Consider the following 21,150-nt stretch of genomic DNA (forward strand, 5'->3'; position numbering starts at 1 on the left):
GTTAAAATGTTAAGTGAACAGCACTGTGGGTCCAGAGGCGTGATTGTGGCAAAAGAATTTAATCTTAGGTCCCGTCTCCTCTCGTCCATTGTGGGATAGTGGGTGTTTTTTTTTTTTTTTTTTTTTTTATTAAGTTGCGGTAAACAATCACTCTCTTGAGAAGATTAATTAAGAAATAATTAATTTTTTTATTTTAAATTAATTTTTTTATATTTTTAAATCATTTTAATGTATTAATATTAAAATAATTTTTTAAAAATGAAAAATATTATTTTAATATATTTTTAGATAACAAAGATATTTTAAAAAATAGCTAAACGAACCTTCTTTAAAAAAGCTGCTGGCCTTCCTTTACTGGTGAAACGAATAACTGTCAAAGCGTGCGGATTCTTTTATTAATCTACGATGAGTACACGTGCACGGAGAACCGGTCCATCTTCATCACCACGTGTTGCAAATGGCTTGGATGACCTGCCTGCCCGCACGTGCTGAAATCATGTGAATATTTTTCGCAACGGTGAATCACGGAGGAAGCGTTGGTTACTGTAATGAGATAAAAATAAGATACATAAACATTAATTTCGTCTAATATATTACTATTAAATTTAATTTTATCTTCATTTTTTATATCTTTATCTCTTCTAATATATATATATATATATATATATATATATATTGAATAATTAGAAATTAACAGATACATATATATATTTTTTTTATCAAATGGGATTAAGTATTAGAAATTAACAAACATAAAAGCAAAATCCTTGAGTGATTTTGCATAATTTCTATGTCATATCCTAATATAACTCAAGGGCAATTTTGAAATGAAAAATATAATTTTAATTATCAATTTAAATAGAAAAATCTTAAAAATATATTGAATAATTAGATACTACACAATGATATAATAAACACATTTAGAAATGTAGAAAGAGAAAAATTGTCCAATTATATAAAAATATATAAACCTACTTGTATTGAAGACAACAAACATATTTGATAATTATAGAAAAAAAATTATGAAAACACTTGATCGATCAAAAATTTACAAGTACAAGTATTCAAATAGAAAAAAAAATTATAAATATAATTATTCTTACAAAAAATAAAATATTATTAACCTGGACTCACTTAACAAAGAATTAAATGCTATATATATAAATATTCTAATAGTAAAATTATTTATTAAATTTTTATAAATAAAATAAATATGAATGAAGATACTCAAGTGAAAAAAATCATAAACTACACATTCACGTATTGATGATGTTTCAAAACAAAAAAAAAATCTAAGTAGCATAAAAGTAATGCTTATATATTAGATAATTTGTTAATCTCTTAACTCTAACAATATGATTCACTTTTCGCTTGATAAATTAAGATGGTTGCAAGTTGATACCTGAAAAAATGTCTCATTTAATAAATTTAAAGACTCTCAAATATTTAAGTGAATATTTTTTTTAGAGAGAGTGCAATTATATTTTAGAGAGAGATGTTCTGAAAATATATATGCAGTAGATAGTAAAGATTGTGAACATGAAACTTGAAGAATTTATGAGTATTTATAGCCTATGAGTCTAATTTTGCCTTAACAGTATTAATAAAAGATCAATATCTCTTACACAAGTATTAATGAGAGATAAATATTTTTTATAGATCATTAAGAGATTTTTTTATATTATCTCTTTTCAAAAAAATTAATATTGATGAAAATACAATAGGTTTTAGAGAATTTTTATACATTAGTCTTTACATAACATTAATACAAATAAAAATATAATATATCATTGTAAAATCTTTATACATCTAAAAATATAAGATGTAAGAAGAGTAGAACGTCAAATATAGTTGAACATGTATGAAAACTGAGATTTTCTTCCGGGCAAAGCCCTTGAGAACAGGTTATTCCCTAAAACTGAGTCCCATGGAAGCTCCTTGAGTTTTTGAACTTTCTTAGTCGCAGGTCACTTACAAGCGTGCATATTAAGAGTGGCTTTGTTCGTAAAACTCATGATTCGATAAAGAAAATAGATAAAAACCATGTAATATTATTACCCGTTTCCATGATAAAAAGGAATCGATATCAAATCGACGTTAAATCCATGCCACGTTTAGGAGACGAGACAGACACACAGGCTACCCAAGTGGGAGACAGCTAAAAACTTTACTGATCACTAAAACAACTTTCACGCTGTCACGCCTTTTAAATTCTCAGCCTAGAGTTTTTTTTTTTTTTTCCTCATCGTTAGATTCTTGTCTTTTTGGCATCCACTACTTTCTCTGTCATTTTATTACAATACAAAACTCCTTCAGGCCAACCATTTTATTCCACTATATTTGATGAACTCATGAAACTTCTTTAGAACAACCATTAAGACCAGACATATCTTTGTTGCTGGTACTCAATCATACAAGTTTATTTTTTTAATGACTCTAAGACGCTGTTTGGCGTTGTGGTTGCATATGAGGTTGAGGGGCAACCACAACGCCGTGTGTTTGGTAAATGTTAAATGTGGGTGTGTTTTGGTGGGACCCACCAGAAAAGTGTAAGTAAACTGTGGTTTATCGAAAGCACGATTATCATGCTTCTCATCAACCTCAGTTTCACTCCGACCGCAAGAAAAAAAACTGAAAAAACAGCCAATGGCTAAAAAATCAAACTTCTCCTCCCCGATTCAAAAAAAAAAAAATTCCAGAGAAAAAGTTAAGAACTTTCCAGCAATGGCAAAACACACTTGTTGCCGTTTGAGGAAAATATTAATCGGGGAAAAAATCCTTGAAAAAATTCTACCAGCCCATCGCCTATAAATAGCAGTTGGAGGAGAATCAAACTTCCCAGTTCCTCACCGAATCGTCAACAAAAGCAGAGCATCAACTAACCAACGGTGAAGCTTCATTGTTTTCGGTCAGATCTGGGTCATCCCTCTGAGAAGAAAATTACAGATCTGTCTCCGCCGACCATCTTCAACTACTGTGGAAACGAATTTCCCTTTCTTTTTTCTACCCGAGACGCGCTTCCATGTTGATCCTGTAGAGATCTGTTGATGTTGGTATGTTTCTCATTTTTTCTTTTTCTTTAACAGTTAGGAGTAATGTTGATGTTGTGCTGAACTTCTTCAACATTATTAGACGATCTAGGCTTCTCTGTGTTGTAGTTGCCGAAAGAATTTATTTGCATCTAGGTTGTCTGTTGTGTTCCCGTGATCTTGTGCTTGTGGTTATGCAGTGTACGCTTGCATTTGATTTCACAGTGAATTATTTTTGTCAAATCAACTGAACTTGTTCAATATTGGTTCTGGGCTTGTCTCTGTGTTGTATTATAGTCGAAATTAGAATACATTTGGTCACAATAAGTTGTTAATTTTGTTGGTTATCTGTTACGGTTCCCCTGATCTTGCGTCCAAAATATGCAGTTGCCGTTTGATGAATTTAAGTGCAGTTTTGTGTTGGTGCAGGAGGAACAATACCATTAATCCTGCAAAATCGTCAGGCAACAAAAAAGTGAAGCTGCTATAAAATCGAGTAATTTATTTCTGTTTTTTACGTTTACATTACTACTTGCCTATTTGTTTGTGCTGGAATGAAACTTTGGGTGTTGTTTGTTGTTCTTGATTGCAATACTATGACCATATATTGCTGTCATTTTTTTGTTATGTAACCACAACCATCTGGGTTTGCATGCTGAAATTCAAAGACAACTGTTAGATGTTGGATTTATAATTATCCATATGCTTTCCTCGGTCATGTGCATTTGTGGTTGTGCAAAACTTGTTGGAAATGGAAGTCTCAACCTTTTCATTTCATTTGTAATCCTCATTGTTTATTTTCTGAATGCTTGTACTGTGACCATATATTTGCATTCAATTATAAGTCAAATGTTTTGAATCTTATAACTATATATTTTTTGTTCCAAATGTAATTACCGAACTAGGAATGGATGCTCCTGAAAATATGGATAAAGCAGCATGGACGAAAGAAATGTTGCATGTTTTTTGTGACCTTAGCATCAAGGCTATCGACATGGGAATGCGACCAAATACTCATTTCGACAAAGCTGGTTGGAAATATTTATTGGGATCATTCAAAGAACAAACTGGTCATGCATTTACCAAGGCACAACTTAAGAACAAATGGGATGGCTGCAAAAAGGATTGGAGGATATGGAAGAAGCTCATTTCTGAAACTGGTGTGGGTTGGAGTACTGAATTAGGAACAATTTCTGCTAGTGATGAATGGTGGAAATCCAAGATTCAGGTTATTTGGCACGATCCTTAATAATTAATTTGTTAACATCTGATTTCAATTATTAATAAATTAGTCAAAGTTGCGAGAAATAATTTTCTTTCTTTTGTGTAGGAAATAAGGGGTGCAAAAAAGTTTAGGCACGCTGGTATCGAACCATCGTTGTGTATGAAGTTCGATAGAATGTTCGCAAACATTGTTGCTACCGGTGAGTATGCATGGGCACCATCATCTGGAGTCTTACCTGATCATAATGTTGGTGTTGATGGCAGTCAACATACACATGTTGAACAACCCGATTTGAAAGAAGGCAGCGGTGATTCTGAAGAGGACAGAATTCCAAATTTTGCTGATGATGTTTGCAACATGGTTCGAGGGGTTAATATGGATACCAGTAGCAACAACCGCAGTGGTGGGAAGAGGAAAGAAAGACAACGGGTTGAGGTTCAAGCTGGGAAAAAAAAAAAGGAATTCCGGAATTGGGTTTCAATTACTTTCACGATGGGATCACATGGTTGACAGCATGTCAAACACTAGTGATTCCGCGTCTATCAGTAAAGATCGGGAAGGGTGCAGTATTCGTGAGGTTATGACTGAGCTTCACTCGCATGAGGGAGTGCATATAGGTGATGATTTTCATGGGTTTGCTACTGAGATTTTAGGTCTGAGAAGGAATAGAGAAATGTGGCAAACCATGGGTAATATTGAAAACAAGATTAAATGGTTGCGGAGAATGTATACACGGCGTAAAGGATCTTAGTCTGAGAAGTGTATATTAATCCAAATTGCCTGCGTTCATATCTTTTTTGCTAATATTATTATTTTAATTGTTATTTAACATGTTTACATCTCATTTCTTGTCATTTATTTAAATTTGCAGGATATGGAAGTTGCAGATTTCTCAAGTTGCTATGAAGTTATAAATTAAGTTAACAATTGACTCTGTAATGCGATGACGTCTGCAATCAATTATGTTATGGACTGTAATAATTATTATGCATGCACCTGTTATGGACTATAATATTTATGATGCATGCACCATGGATTGTATTTTAATGTAGTTCGAACCTGTAATGTTATTTGAGAATTGTTGAGGCTTATTAGTTATGATATGCTATAGAACGATTTAATATTAATTATATAAATTTATGATTTGGACATTTCTTTTAGTTTTTAACTGTTAAATATGTTGGTTGATGATGCAAATTAAAGGTATTATTGCAATTGACAAAACAAATTTCGTTGATAAATTTAACTGCATTGGAGATGTACAACTGCAAAATTGATCACATTAATGATAGAAGGGGAGCAGGGGATAAGCAATTGATCAGCAACAACTGGAAACATCCATTGAACTAGCCTTGAGATGCACCAATTATTTTTCATGGGAAGATAGGCCACTAATGATAGAAGTAGCAAAAGAACTCCAGCGAATTTTAAATTATCCATCACTGTAGCTCCGTAGCTATGTACATCCTTATAGCCCACACCATATTTGAATTCCATTTTTAGCAAAGGAAAGGGATCTCTACTACACTGTAAAATCTTGAACTCCACATCTATACCTACATACATACCCTTTATATTTATCTGATAATTGAATATGTAAAATACTGTAATGACATTCAAAGTGTGTTGTAACACTATTTTTTTACACGATGAAAAAAACAAAAGTTATTAACACAGCAACCTGTTGTAAATGCCTGGTTACACTGGTGTAGTGCAGTGATAAGAAACTTGCAAACTGATAAAGCTGAATTACAACTTGCCAACTGATAAAAGTTGACTGCTGTATTGCAGTGACAAGAAACATTGTTTTACAGCTTGCAAATTAATGTTAAAGCCTGGTGTATACTGTAGTCACATGGAATGCAGTAATAGACAACATAGTTTTAACCAATGGGAGGAAAGCTTCACCAAAAGTTATACAAGTGAACCAGCCGAAACAGAGGAAAGAAACCGAAAAAAGAAGAAGAAGAGAAGGCAATACCAGGGGAACAACCCGAGAAAGAGGAAGAAGAGAGGGCAACGGAGATTGGAAAAAACAGAGGAAACAACCCGTAAAGTTGAAGAGTTGTAGATTGAACACAGGGGCACCAAACAGAGGAAGCAAAATAGGGGCACCATCAGACATAGCCGAACCAGACAAAGCAGCGACGGGGCAAGCCAAGGTTGAAACAGGGGCACCAGTTGACGGGGAAGAAGGACCGGTTTCCATCATCGAAGCAGCGCCCACGAATCACCATCAGACACAATCGTTGCGACTGTCAGCCATACAACACCGCCGCGCAGGTTAGCTTCAATATTGTTTTAGTTTCAAATTTGGAAGAAATCAAAACTGCTGCCTCAAGCATGAAAGATTATGGAGGTGGAGGAACATGTATCTTGGGTTCGGACACAAAACTCTTGGATATATCTTGAGCTCATAATCTTGCCCTGCGCCTTCTCCTTCGTTCTCTGTCGCCTGAAAACTTCCCACCCGGCAGCCGCTGTTAACATGATACGTGAACAGTGGAGAGTGAATTAATTCACTCTCCACTATTCACATAAACAGTGGATGCCGGGTGGGAAGCTTTTTAATTTAACAGAAAAGAAAAAGAAAAAGAAAAAATGTATCCTTAAAATTACAATACAAATAATAATTTTGAAAAGAAATGAACACAATAATATATAACATTGTTTTATTTGTTTATCTATTGTAGGAGAAGAAATATGGATGATGCTGGTTTTAATGCAATATTCAATGAGGATATGGATAATGATTATGAAAATATAATGGACCGTTTTGTTGATCATATTAACTCTCATGATGATTATAACAACGGCGCCTCATCCGGGGATGTTGATAATAGGGCAAATAATGACGACGACGACGACGATAGTGATGAGGATGGCGAATCATTTTGGAGGCGAGAATTTGATAGGAAAAAGTTAATTGTGTGCACAGCTGGGGCCATACACATGTATTATATTACTTATATATATAAGGAACCGTGTATGGTTTCATACAACACGGGCATGCGTTGGTTAACAGAAGTTTTACGAGGACATTGGAAACGATGTGTAAACATGTTTCGAATGGACACATCAACTTTGTTGAGCCTGTGCAATGATTTGGAAGCAAGTTATGGGTTAAAACCTTCGAGAAGGATGAGTGTGATTGAAAAAGTGGCTATATTTCTGTATACAATGGCACTCGGAGCATCGAATAGGGAGGTTCAAGAGCGATTTCAGCATTCAGGTGAAACTGTAAGTAGATGCATGAAAGAAGTTTTAGCGGCAGTATGTTTATTTGCAGTAGATGTCATAAAACCAGAGGACCCGAATTTTACAAGCACTCCAAGAGAAATCGCAATGAATCCAAGATATATGCCTCATTTCAAGGTCAGCTATTATGTTTGTTGATGTTGCTAATGTGAACAAATATGGATAAATTTTATGCATTGTAGTAATTAATGAGTTTATATTTGTCAATGGTTTTCATGTAGGATTGTGTTGGTGCAATTGATGGAACACATGTGCGAGCTTGCATATCAACTGAAAATCAAATTCCATTTATCGGAAGAAAAGGTGTACCAACACAAAACATAATGGCTGCATGTAGTTTTGACATGCAATTTACGTTTGTGTGGGCAGGATGGGAAGGCAGTGCCCATGATACACGTATTTTTCTTGAGGCTATTGACAATAGAAATATAAAGTTTCCTAAACCACCAGAAGGTAATTATACAATATAAATTGTTATGTAATTACAAGTTTAATAATTTGATCAATTCTTATTAATCATTTAACAAATGTCAATGTTGTTTGTAAATATAGGTAAGTATTATCTTGTTGATTCAGGATATCCCAATGAATATGGGTATTTAGGTCCATATAAAGGTCAGAGATATCACTTCCAAGAATTTTGGCGTCGTGGACAACCAAGAAATCGGCAAGAAGTTTTTAATCGTGCACACTCATCACTACGTAATGTGATTGAACGTTCCTTTGGAGTATGGAAACAGAGGTGGAGGATTCTACAAAACATGTCTGCTTATCCATACAAAACGCAAGTTGACATTGTAGTTGCATCAATGGCAATACATAATTACATTAGAAGAAGATCGCATGATGATATTGCATTTGCAGAATTTGACCGCAATCCTAATTTTGTTCCTGATGATATTTTACCCGATGTTGTTGCACGCCCAGGAAGTGAGGAAAACGGTGGTCAAGGCACTTGGAATTTGGTACGTGATGGAATTGCAGACAGTTTAATGGAACAGTAAAAAATACTTTATATAAAGTATTTTTATTTAATGATGATGTAATAGCAGTAGTTTAATCTAAAATATTTCAATAAGAAACCATCGATATTATGGATGTCTATTTTAGTGAATTTTTACACTTAATATTAAATGCTTCATTGTTTAGGATTATATGATAGCGATGGCGGATCAAAATGCATGTGGCATCAAAATATATCTTATGAGTTTTTTTTTAAAATTATTTTTAATATCAACATAAGAAAACAATCTAACAACATTTAAAGAAATTATTTTGAGTACCCAAAAAATAGATAAAATAAATTTCATAATTTTTTGAAACGCAGTTTGCAACACGCGTCAACAGTTACCAAACACACAAAACTGCTTTTTTCATCAACCTCAATTTCAACCACAGTTTTAACCAAACATCTATTTTTTCAAATTAACCTCAACTAAAAGTACTTTTTATAAAACAACTTTTTTCAAACCACAATTGCAACAGCTACCGCAATACCAAACACACCAAATCTAGCTCCTAACACCTCTATCTTATCTTGATCAATACTATCAAATGACTTGGACTTAGGGGTGAGCAAAACCGGTTCGGTTCGGTTTTTATCTAAAAAACTAACCAAAACTGAAATTTGAAAAACTTAAAAATTCAAACCGAAACCGAATCAAAACCGAACCGAAACCGGTTCAAACCGACCGGTTTCGGTTCGGTTCGGTTCGGTTTTTTTTTCATAAAAACCAGAAAACTTGTATTATTTTTTTGGGCTTTTTTGGCTTTATAATGGGTTTTCTGATGGGCTTTCTAATAGGCTTGTAATTAATGTAACTATTATCTAATTTTGTTTACAAAAATTCTATAATATATTTTAATATTTTTTGTCACTAATATTCATTTATATTAAATTATTAGTGCTAATATTGTGTTTAATATGTTGGCAAGTCTTTCTAATATTTGTGTTTTGGAGTTTGGACTCCTCATGCATCAAAGTTTAAATAACACACACCAAATTAAAATTTAAATTACAAAGCATTGCCTTCAAAAGGGTTTAAAAAATAACAAAAAATAACATTGCCATAAAAAATAAAAATACTTCATGTAAAAATTATAAATCTTTATTGTGCACATCATCCCAATCAAAAAGCACATCACGATCACAAGAACATTGCACTTTGATTCCGTAATACCATTGACATCAAAACCTGAAAATCAAGATCTAAAATTATAACATGATAAAATAAATTAGAATATGTAAAAATAGAAAGTAGTTTTTTACCATCAAAGTAACTTTTGAACTAATTATCATCCGTTACTAAATGTAACTTTCCACCAAATTCTACAAAATATAAAATTAGACATGTTAGATGATTGCAAACAATTTAATTAATAAATTACAAAATAAAAGGTGCAAGTTTATAAAAAAAAAAAATTACCTGACTCAAGGTTTTTATAGGTTTCAAGATCATTTATCAAGCTTCTATTTTGAGATGCAATAGGAACAGATTTACATCCTATATTATAAAAGCAACAGATTCTTAGTCATTTCAGGAAATAGCAACAGATTTTTATAATAATAAGTTCACTGCCAACTGCAAAGTTTAAGTCTGAAATTCACACCATCAAATTTTCCTTCATCAGATTTCAACAGATTTCTTTCTTTCTTTCTGTTTAATTACTAAATAGTCTAGAAAAAATAAACAACTAGTGACAGAATTTTAAATATCCATTATGTTAATCAGAATTATTCACGTAATTAGTGACAAAACTAATGAAATTAATGACTAAAAGTAGGACACAAAATCACATTACACAAAACACATTACAGTATTACACACTACACAGAAATACAGAATGAATATTGAATGGCAATGAGGGGCTTTACAGTTTACACATAATACACATTACACAGAAGACAGAACACACAAAAACAAAAGTTACAGAATCATACAGAATTGAGATTACACAGAATGCACAAAAACAAAATCATCCCCATGCTAAATCACAGAATAAACACACTACACAGAATAACAGATTTATTAATGCAGAAAAAAAAAATCAACCAAAATACACAGAATACCTAAAATCTGATTTTTTTGGTAAGGATATACCAACAAATACACAGAATCACAAAGCATATTTAAAAAAAAAAAATAGAGAATTACAGAAAAAAGAAATCATATCTGGTGTGAGTTGGGACACGATTCGAGTTCGGGTGTGAAAGAAGGAGGGGCTGGTTTGCTAGATTTGGACTCTAGAGACAAAATGCACAAAAAAAATAAATTATTCCTGCGCTAAATCACAGAATACACACTACACATAATAACATATTTATTAATGCAAAAAATAAATCAACCAAAATACACAAAATGCTCAAACTCTGATTTTTGTGTAAGGATATACTAGCAAATACACATAATCACAAAGCATAAGTTAAAAAAAAAAAAAAAAAACAGAGATTGACAGAGAAAAAAAAAAAATCATACCTGGTGTGAGTTCACTGAGTTGGGACACGATTTGAGTTCGGGTGTGGAAGAAGGAGGGACTGGTTTGTTAGATTTGAACTCTGGAGGTTCAGTGTGCCGATTTGGTGTGTATCAGGTGACTCGCACTCGTGTGGAAGAGGGTTGTGGCTTTTGAAGATGAAGATGGTGTGGGAGAGCCAGAGAGGGATATGGATGAAGAATCGAAGATGGATTAGCTCGATTTTGTTACAAAGTGAAAATTGTGTGAGGTGAGGCTGTGAGGAGATGGAGTCGCAGAGTGTTTAGGGTTAATTAGGTTTTAGAAATTAGAACATGATTTTTTTTTTCTATTTATAGTACCCCTTAAATCGAACCGGTTCGGTTCGGTTGGGGTTTTTCCAGTTTCCGGTTTTGGAAATCGAACCGAACCAAAAATTTTTGAAAAAAAATAATCGGTTTTTTTTTTCGATTCAGTTTTTTTTTCTCAGTTTACTCGGTTTCTCGATTTTTTTGCTCACCCCTACTTGGACTTGTTAGATTCATTAATAAATGCATCTATAATTGCCGGGGATGGTACACATATCGTTGACTACACAAATATTGGATTATACTAAAGTCCATGTTCGCTCATTTTTTTTTTTAAATAGCACTGAGAATAATAATAATAAAAAAAAAAAGAAGAACAAAAAAAACACTACTTCCATCAACACAACAACAAAAAACTTGATTTATTTTTTGAAAAATAACACTTTTGTTAGTTATATTAATCTAAATAGCTTAATCTATTAAACTGAAGAACACAAAAAAAGGGTTAAGAATTACGCTACTTCCATCAACATAATTCTTGAAAAAAAAATAAAGAAGTCGTAATTTATAAACAAGATTTAAAGGATTGTATTAATATCACAATTTGCAAGAAACCCTCTGCCATGCTTTCATTCACCTAAAGAAATAAACTATTCACAAAACTAACGGTGAGAAAAAGGTAAAGATTCACACTAGATACAAGCAGAAGCCACACTCAGATAGAAGATGGGGAAAATGAAACAAACTGAACTGAAAATAGCAGAAGTGAGCTGCACAAGAGGAAAAGAACAGACAAATGGACAAAGATGGTTTATTTTCAGCCGCGTGATCGTTTGCCAGAAAGGCTGATAGAGCTGACTTTCATTGGGGTTGCCACCACAAGTGGAGCTTCCGGAGAGTCACTAACAGCATACTTGTCATGCATGAAGCGGCTTTCTACAATAGACTCGTCCTTCAGCACAGTCTTGTAACAATAACAGCTCTTGAGACCTTGCTGATTCCGGTAGCAGTCATGAGCGCTGTTCTTCACACGCTGGAAGTCCCATATCACGCTGAACTTGCCCACTGTTGCGACGAGGTGACGCTCTTGTTTACCATTCTCAGTGACCTGAATGATAACATCAAACATGGGAAAAACACAGAAACCAATCGACTAAATTCATATCAGGCATAACAGAATTGCAAGAACCCAACTCAAGACTATCAATGGTTAACACTTAAGATTCATGTTAGGATGTAGACGCATTTCTCCACTTGAGTACACAGAAAACATTAAGATAATCACATTCATATGAATGTACAACGAGCTCACATGCTAAACAAGTTTAACATTTCATGAATTAATTATGCAATCAACCTCATCTTGATCCAATTACTTCAAGAAAACACGTTTACAAGAAAGAAGAGCACTTTAACCTAATCACTGCATCATGGATATCGTGGTTTCCTGCATGATAATTAACATGGCCACTTATGAAACTCTTGTCAATAATATTGCTAAGACATGAAACTGCCTAGGACACTTGATTGCATAAGCAAGTTTGTGTGGATCTATTCTCAGAAAGAAATTGATAATATTCCCATAGAGGTTGAAGTGTTAACTCTACCGGGAGTGTTGACAATACCAAAGTGACTTTAACCTATGCATCACAATGGGTGACTGCATAGCCACCAAGATGACTAAAAGGGTGTTTTGAGTCGAGTTTTAATCTATTTTTTATTAAAATTTGAATTTTTTTTTTTTGCTTTAAATTAATTTTTTTTAGTGTTTTTTAGATCGTTTTTGATGTGCTGATGTTAAAAAAAAATTTAAATAACTTTAACCTAGAAGAGCACATAAATTTAAGATGGTCTTATGGGTGGTTCTTGCTGTTTTAGAGATTTCAGCTAGAAAACAGAGTGCATGAAGCATAACTTTGGTGAGGGTCTTATTTACGGCGCAATAAATGCATTCCAAAGGAATTTAAATAATGATCAGAGAGTTATCAAACCGAACACGATTGCTGCATATTAATTAACAGCAGTGAACATGTGTAAATTAACAGCAACTAGAGCATAGCAATCAACAAAAAAGGCTTACACACGCAATAACTAAAACATACAGCAAAAGCATGTGCAATTATGTGTTCTTACCCATGAGAAATGGCCACCATGAAATTTATTACTCGCACCAGCCATGTGAGAATCCAAAGGAGTCAGCTTCAACAATCTTGGAGCTGGTATCTTATTTCCCATTCGACCACTAAAACCAGTCTTAGTCTTTCCATCCTTATCTGTAAACAGAGTGCAAATGAGGATTAAATATGTGTCAGTTGTCCCCAACACCCATTTCCCATCATATGTAACATCCACATGAGTGATTGGCGAACCAAGCCCTGGAAAAGCTGTCTTAGCCTGCCTCATTGATGTCCTGGAATACAACCTAATCTTCCCATCACGCGATCCGACAACTATCGACCCATCACCCGCACTAGCAAAGCACTGAAAATTAGTCCCTCTAGAAAACTGGTGCCCCTGAGTCCAATTCAAAACAGGTGAGTCGCCACCCTTAACAATATCCTGCACTATCCCTCTCTTATCCCTCATGTCCCATTGACACAACCTATTATCATCCAACCCCAAAAAGGTACTCTCAGATGGATCCAATTGCGACCCTTTAGTATCATTTGTTATATCTCTCATGGTTATATCGGTCCCATCTTTCTCAAACTTCCACTCAGTCACGATCTTCCCCGTGTCAATATCAAGCTGTTTAATCCCAGTAGAATGTGGCTTCCCTTCCTTGAATGGACTTGTTAACATCATATTTGTCTCCGCCTTCATCAACATTGCCTTCTTTGGCGTAGACCGCTCCAAACTAGACCCTCCACTCCTATTACTATCAAACTTCACACAAATACCCTTCCCATGAATCCCTTTACTATAATTCCTGAAAACTTGAACCCCCAAATCATTAACCAAGAAACTATTATCTAAAGCACCTAAACTCAAACTTTGCACATCCCCATTCGCCGCTTCCTCGAACTCCTCCAATAAATCCTGATCAACACGCACTGGCTGCTCACCACTCTTACTATCCTCCTCCTCCACCGCGTCTTCCCACATCGAATCGTCAGCTATTTCAGGCTTAAACCACCCGATAAAGTCCTTAGAATAAATTTTCAACTTATTTTCTTCAGTGGCACTAAGCCCATGAACATTTTCAAACAAACAATCTTGAAATAAACTAACAAACTTTCTATACTCGTCATCACTAAAAAACTTCAAAGCCCACACACCATTATTGACAAAATCGACTCTCCTTTGGTCACCAAACATTTTCAATTGCATTTCCGTAGAAACCCTAGCTTTCACTCTAGACCCCACTTTCAGAACCCAAGAAGAATCTCCATCTCCTCGACTTTCTTCATGATCAGAATCGGAATCATCAGGGCCGTTGTTTTTTATGAATTTATAAGAAGTGAGTTTGTCAGAGAGGACCCATTTAGCATTTGGCGTGTTGCCACCGATATGAAGGTAGAGCTTGACGGGGTTGATGGTAGTTTGGGAATTTGGAGGGTATTTGAGTTTGAGGGATTTGAGCTTTGAATCGATTTCATCCATGGTTTTCTTTGACGAGGAAGTGGCTTGTGGGGTTTCCTGGCGTTCTACGTAGTCGTAAATGGGTTCTTCTTCTTCAGATTGGTATTCTGAATCTGTGTCTGATGATAAGTCTTGGCCCTCACGGCTGCGATAGGTACCCATTTTTTGCGGTTCTTAAATTCTTGGGATCTGTGAATATGGAAAAAGAGATTGGATTTGGAATAGTTGGGAGGAGAAAATGGATATGGAATTTTCAGTGTTGCGCTGATCTGCTGGAGCAGTTGTGGGCATTTTATAGAAGATCTTTATTGATCTCCCGCATCAAAATTTCATGATCTTTTCCATGTTTTGGCTTCTACCTAAGACCAAGGCATCGAATCAGTGGAACAAAATTCAAGACATCAAAATTTCAATACTAGATAAATTCCATGTGTTATAACTTCATTAATAGAAAGATCTAAAATTGTTTTTTAATTAAAAATAAAAGGATTGATTCGGTGTATAGAACTGTCCAACGGAATATACAAATTTTAAAATAACGCTGAAGTAGAAATGTTTTGGGTTTTTTTTTTAAAAAAAAAAAGTTATTAGTTTAAGTATTATAAATTTTAGGGTTATTAAAATTTATTTAATATTAATTTTAAAAATTTTATAAAATTAATTGAAGTATGCATTTGAAAAATCACGGTTATAAAATATATTTTAGGACACCATAGCAAAAATATAATTTTTTGTAAGGGATAAAATTGGATAATTAGTATCCAAAAAATTAAAAAATAATAATGAATTAACACATTAGCAAATTTTATTTTGATAAAATGGCATCGTATTGAATATCACGATTCCCAACTATGATATTTTATTGTTGTTGTGGTTCAATACAAAATACAATTATGCTCCAATGTAATTTATGTTATAGTTGAGAAAACCGGAACATCAATTAAACTGTGAACTTGCTTTAGGTTAGTTATTATATAAAATGACGGAAAACGCCATGCCTTTTCTTTTATCAAAGTTACGGTAAGTTCTGAACGCCAACTTTGCCTTTGAAATCGTTTGGAAACACGTTGAAACTGTATTACTATAAAATTTAATTTTTTTTATTTAAAATTTAATACAATTTATATATTTTTAAATTGTTTTGATATGTAAATATAAAAAATAATTTTTACCATGGAACCAAACATTCATAAAAATAATATTATGGGAGATAGTGTATCATTTGTTTCAAGCTCAGATGCCAGAGAAGTCACAAGGCAAGGCTACGAGGAGGCTAGGAAAAGTGGGTCCGACGAGGGAAGGCACAAGGGCCGGTGGTGAAGTCCCATGAGGCTAGGCAAGACCATGGTTTGAGGGGCTAAGAGAGGCTAGAGGTTTTGATAACACCATGGGTTTTTTTTTTTTTTTTTTATGTTTATCTTCTTCTTTGATAAAGTTTGATGGGTCTTTAGGAAAGAAATTAAGGTGAAGAACCACGCTAAGAAAATACCAGAGCAAAGAAAGGAGAAGACAAGGCAAATAAAGACGGCTATTGCTTATTATTTATTTACTGATTCATATTACATGTTTAATTATTATTTATTCTAAACACCACAACTATTTTATTATGTTTTTTTGTATTTAAAAATAATACTATTTAATAAATACCACACTTTTAAAGTGTAATCAGATAAAAATATACTATTTTACTAAAAAAATTTCAAATAATATTATTCTGCTAAAATTTTTAAATTAATAAACTGATTTAAACAAATATTCCATGCGTAAGACCACCGGCTATCGCCAGTTACACTTAGCGTCGAACTAACGTCCACGGTTTACTTCGTATGGAGCGAGTATCTTATAAAGGCTGCCACGTGTTGTCCCCGTGTTTGGATTGTGTTATAAGAGAAACTTAAAATGCGGTTAAAGAAATATTCTCTCAGTCATTGATATTTTCATCGATAGCACTCGTCTTCCTACTTACTTCTTGAGATGAGAAAATAAACCAAAAACAAAATTCTAATTCAATAGTTAAAAAAAGCCACCTTACTGCTGGATGATTTTTCTATATTCTTTCTATTTTCGAGAAATATATATCTTTTAAATTCAAGATAGGCCGATCTTTGATCCTTAGACCTCTATTAATTTGAACCGAAGTCTTATGCAAGATTGGATCTTTTATGCTTATAAAAAGAGTTCATGACTGAGAAGCCTACGTGAATGTTTGTTTTTATTATTTTGAAGCAAATCACGGGAAACTATGGTTTGGTAACACTTAAAATGCCATTTGTTGTTCATGGATCCCACAGTAACCTGTGTTTGAAACGCAAGGGAAAGGAAAACAACTCTTTGCTACTTCTTATGCGGAGGAATTACACGAACAATGTAGCTATAATTACATAGTTCATAAAAACATTAAACTTCTGACCAATAAAATTATATATTTTTAATTGTGTTTTATTTTCATCACTTGATGACAAAATCTCAATTTTGTTCCTGATTATATTTTACCTGAGCATACGTGATAATTCATGGACAATAATTTACAATTTCAAAAGCATTCTTACCAAACACATTAAACTTTTTTATTCCACCTCAATTTTAAACAAACATATATAAATACCAAATCAACCTCAACCAAAATATATTTTATAAAATAACTTTTTTCAAATAAAAAAAAAATAATATAATACTAACAGTAGCAACTATGGCAACTAGTGTACATGTCCCAAATCAGGAACTTAAAGATGCTGCTGCTCACCAGCACCAATTCCCACAAAAATTCCAACTATAAATTCAAGACAGCCACATAGCTAAAAAGTTTACGGTAAATCTACAACTACATATGAATACATGGTAGCCTGTCTTTCTTACAAGGCATCGCGTGCAGCTATCCGGCAGGTAATAGCATCTGCAAGAGAGGATAGCCCTGCTTCCAGGCCCGAAATTTTGTAGTGCTGACGAACATATCAAACAAAGTTAGAAGAAGTATCAAGACAAAGCTAACCACATAACTAGTGTTATATTGCTAAATATGATCACTCCCAACTAACCTTCTGTATTTGCGCTTGGTTTGCTCTCCCTTCCAGCTCCTCTAATTCGATTTCTTTTCCATTGACAAGTTTCTCAACAGCTTTCATCTATAATAGAGTTCGAGCACAACATAACGGTTGATGTCCTTAGAGTTATCAATGAAATATATAGGCTGAGACCGCAACATTTATATGAAATCCTCACCTCGTCTGGAGAAGCATTGAAACGAGCTGCCAGGATGTATGTGGTGCTATCAGAGATTCCACATCTTTTCAAGGATTCAGTAATCTAGGGATAAAAAAGAATAAAGGCTAAAGTTTAGACAAAAGAAACTTGAGCAGTCAACAAGCAGTGAAAGGGGTTCATTACATGCTTAGATCCTGAGTAATTATAAACTAGCTCAGAATGAAGAGTACGCGTGGTCAATGAATCCCGGGACTTGGCTATAAGAGTCTTATGTGCTGCTGCCAGAAGAGGGAAAACATCTGGTATCTGTCACAGAAATTAATGGAGGCAACATTAAAATAAACCAGATCAAAGTGCACCTGGAAGGCTGAACTACAAAAAAAGAGATACAGAAAGGGAACAAGAGACTCAAATGGTTTTGGTTTTTCTGTAAGGAAACATACAAGTGATGCATTGAGAAATGCAACTTCTGGTTCTAGCTTTCCAGCTTGCATAGAATCTAGAAGTTCCCTGCAAGATAACAATTATTAGGAGCCTAACGGCACATAAAAGCTTGAAATTTCTCAGAAGCAAGTAGATCACAGCTGATTCAATAAAATACTCCAAATTTAAAATTAAGAATTTTCTATTATGAAGCCTGATACTCTGACAGGATGGCCATTTCTTTAATTTAGTGCAGAAAATTTATCCTTATTATTATGGTAATCTCAGTTCTCTTTCGTGCATTCGCTCAAAGTAATGCTTTTGAGCAATCCACTGAAACATTTTTTTCCACAGAACAAACAAGGTCAAAGAGCTGCTTTGGCAGTTCATCTCAAAGCATAACCAATGATTGGCAATATCAAAGAGGACTTCATGAAACTTCTGTTGCAAGTTGCTGTAAAATGATTGTGATGCAAATATCTAATCACAAGAAAGAAGTCGAATACAAGGCTTATAAAGTCTTGTTCATTGCCATTATAAAAGGTATTGGATGGTAATCACTGATAGGCATTTTGAAAACACATCTGATGGGAAAATTAGATTAGATACATCTGACAAGACAGTGGTATTTATATTAATTGGTGAAAGTCACTAAAGAAGAGAAATCTTGTGAAAGAACACTACATCGCACACTCAAAGTTGCAGTGTTCGGTTCTCATGAGTCAAGACCCAATAAAGGATTCAAATTTGGCATCCAGGTCTCAGCTAATGAGCTGTGATTTATATGTAATAACTGGTCCAGCTTAATACTTACCAAATTTCACTGATAGTCCACTTTAAAGAATCAGATTCAGTTAGCTTCTAGCTAAGCAATTATCAACATTCCCGCATCTCCCATCGTTTAGCATGTTAAGCTAGCACTTAAACTAAACTAATATCAATCTGTAATATCTGAATAGCACTAGACGGGAAATTTCATTGCCTAGAGACCCTAACCAACAAAATGAAATGACCCAAAGAAATACCAGCTTTTACATAAAACACCTATATCTGTCTAAATATAAAGCCTGCTATAAAAATTAATAAGCGACAAGAACCAAGAATTGATGCTTCACAAGATCCCATTTTTCCAATATTTCCTCTGCTAATACCAAAAAAAAAAGAAACCAACCAAACATAAGCTCATTTTTCTCTATATTTTTTGGAACCATATGCCTTAATTGGCATAAAAACTGAGTCTTTACTCCATGTTTCTACCAGAGAAATGACTTCCTTAACATCCCAAGAGAACAAACTTTCAAACACCAAATCCTAATTCCCACCAAACCCAACAACTTCCCAAATTCCATCCCCCATCACTATTTGCAAGTTCACCAACTAAAGCAAAGTGTAAAAAAATAACAAGTGAAAAGAACAATGCATTTTATTTTTGGAAAACAAGTGAAAACAAGAAATAATAATAAAAAAAAAAACAAATAAGAAGAAATTACTTGGAGTTGGTGACATCAATGAAAAGAGAGAGAGAAAGGGTGTTGCTGCCATTGATGTCAACAGCCTTCATTGTTGTTTGCTACACGAGAGAGCTAGGCGCAGATGGCGGCTGTATCAGAAAGAAAAGAAATTTGTGGTCGCGGATTTTCTGGGGGTATAAATAGAACTGGGCCGATTCGGAGCTGGCCCAAGCACTTGTTGGGGGGCAAAAAAAGAGAACCGCGCCAGGTAGGGGTCGAACCTACGACTTTCTGCTTAGGAAACAGACGCTCTATCCACTGAGCTACAGGCGCTTGGCCGATAACCTTGTGCCATATATTAATAAAAAACAAATCTAAGTTGATTGCGCCGGCGAACTGCAAACTAGAAACAAAAAAAGCCACATCGAGGAGCTGAGTTACCTGGTCAAGCACGTCCATTCAATCTCATTTTTCCATTTTATCTTCAAGCACAGCCTTGGACGTGTTTCATTTGGCATTAAATTAAAGTTGTTAATTCCGTTTCGTTTTATTTGAAATAATTAAAATATTTTATATTAATTTAAAAAACAGAACAAAACGAAACCAATTTTATTTTATTTTAAATCTTGATATGTTCTGGATTTTTCGGTTAAATTCCGTCCAAAATGTTCCGGTTTCATTCCACATGTTTCGTTTCACTTTTGAAAAGCCATTGAATGAAATTGAACTTTGTTCAATTTCATTAATTAAACCATCTAATTATAAAAAGCTTTTTCATTACTATTTTTTAATAGCAATGATATTAATAATAATATTGAAAATTATTATTACTATTTTCATTAACAATGATATTAATTTTTTAAAATTAAATTTATCAATAATATATATGGTTTATACTCATGTTGGTTTTTTTTCATATTTATACTTTGTAAGGAATTTGAGCAAAACAAAGGATACTTTAGATTTCATTAGCCACTTGATAACATTGACCTAACTTTATATTTAAAATATTTTTGTTAAAACATTTTACTTTCATAATATTTTGATATTTTGTTTAAGTTGAATTACTTTAAGTTAAAGATCTATTTAATCTTGACTATTTAGAAATATTTTAAATTTTGAAATTATATTTGTTTGGCATTGTGTTTGTATTGCATAATTTATAATTAATTTATCTTGAATTTAAATTATGTTTGTTAAATTTATATATATATGTGAAT

The 21,150-nt window shown here is 33.7% G+C and overlaps 3 protein-coding genes, 1 long non-coding RNA gene and 1 other non-coding gene across 5 annotated transcripts; 1 reads left to right on the forward strand and 4 right to left on the reverse strand.

Moving 5' to 3' along the window:
- Positions 1-2,442: 2,442 nt before the first annotated feature.
- Positions 2,443-5,405, forward strand: LOC118050809 (uncharacterized). The gene is made up of 5 exons (XM_035061284.2): positions 2,443-3,053; positions 3,459-3,525; positions 3,935-4,257; positions 4,360-5,013; positions 5,126-5,405. The coding sequence occupies exons 3-4, from the start codon at positions 3,937-3,939 to the stop codon at positions 4,762-4,764; spliced, it is 726 nt and encodes a 241-aa protein (XP_034917175.1). The 5' UTR covers positions 2,443-3,053; positions 3,459-3,525; positions 3,935-3,936; the 3' UTR covers positions 4,765-5,013; positions 5,126-5,405.
- A 4,100-nt stretch (positions 5,406-9,505) lies between these two features.
- On the reverse strand, positions 9,506-10,243 carry LOC118050810 (uncharacterized). The gene is made up of 3 exons (XR_012169523.1): positions 9,939-10,243; positions 9,782-9,841; positions 9,506-9,707 (listed from the first exon to the last, which is right to left on the reverse strand). It is a non-coding gene; the product is annotated as an uncharacterized lncRNA (long non-coding RNA).
- A 1,594-nt stretch (positions 10,244-11,837) lies between these two features.
- LOC118050811 (protein CYPRO4) lies at positions 11,838-15,249 on the reverse strand. Its single transcript, XM_035061285.2, has 2 exons — positions 13,407-15,249; positions 11,838-12,381 (listed from the first exon to the last, which is right to left on the reverse strand). The coding sequence occupies exons 1-2, from the start codon at positions 15,015-15,017 to the stop codon at positions 12,091-12,093; spliced, it is 1,902 nt and encodes a 633-aa protein (XP_034917176.1). The 5' UTR covers positions 15,018-15,249; the 3' UTR covers positions 11,838-12,090.
- A 2,208-nt stretch (positions 15,250-17,457) lies between these two features.
- LOC118050812 (uncharacterized) lies at positions 17,458-20,122 on the reverse strand. Its single transcript, XM_035061286.2, has 6 exons — positions 19,970-20,122; positions 18,500-18,566; positions 18,240-18,362; positions 18,075-18,158; positions 17,891-17,977; positions 17,458-17,794 (listed from the first exon to the last, which is right to left on the reverse strand). Exons 1-6 carry the CDS (start codon positions 20,038-20,040, stop codon positions 17,708-17,710), a joined length of 519 nt encoding a protein of 172 aa, XP_034917177.1. The 5' UTR covers positions 20,041-20,122; the 3' UTR covers positions 17,458-17,707.
- A 68-nt stretch (positions 20,123-20,190) lies between these two features.
- Positions 20,191-20,263, reverse strand: TRNAR-CCU (transfer RNA arginine (anticodon CCU)). The gene has a single exon. It is a non-coding gene; the product is annotated as a tRNA-Arg (tRNA).
- Between the last annotated feature and the right edge of the window lie 887 nt (positions 20,264-21,150).

The sequence above is a fragment of the Populus alba genome, chromosome 4 (genome assembly GCF_005239225.2).
Source record: "Populus alba chromosome 4, ASM523922v2, whole genome shotgun sequence".
Taxonomy (NCBI): domain Eukaryota; kingdom Viridiplantae; phylum Streptophyta; class Magnoliopsida; order Malpighiales; family Salicaceae; genus Populus; species Populus alba.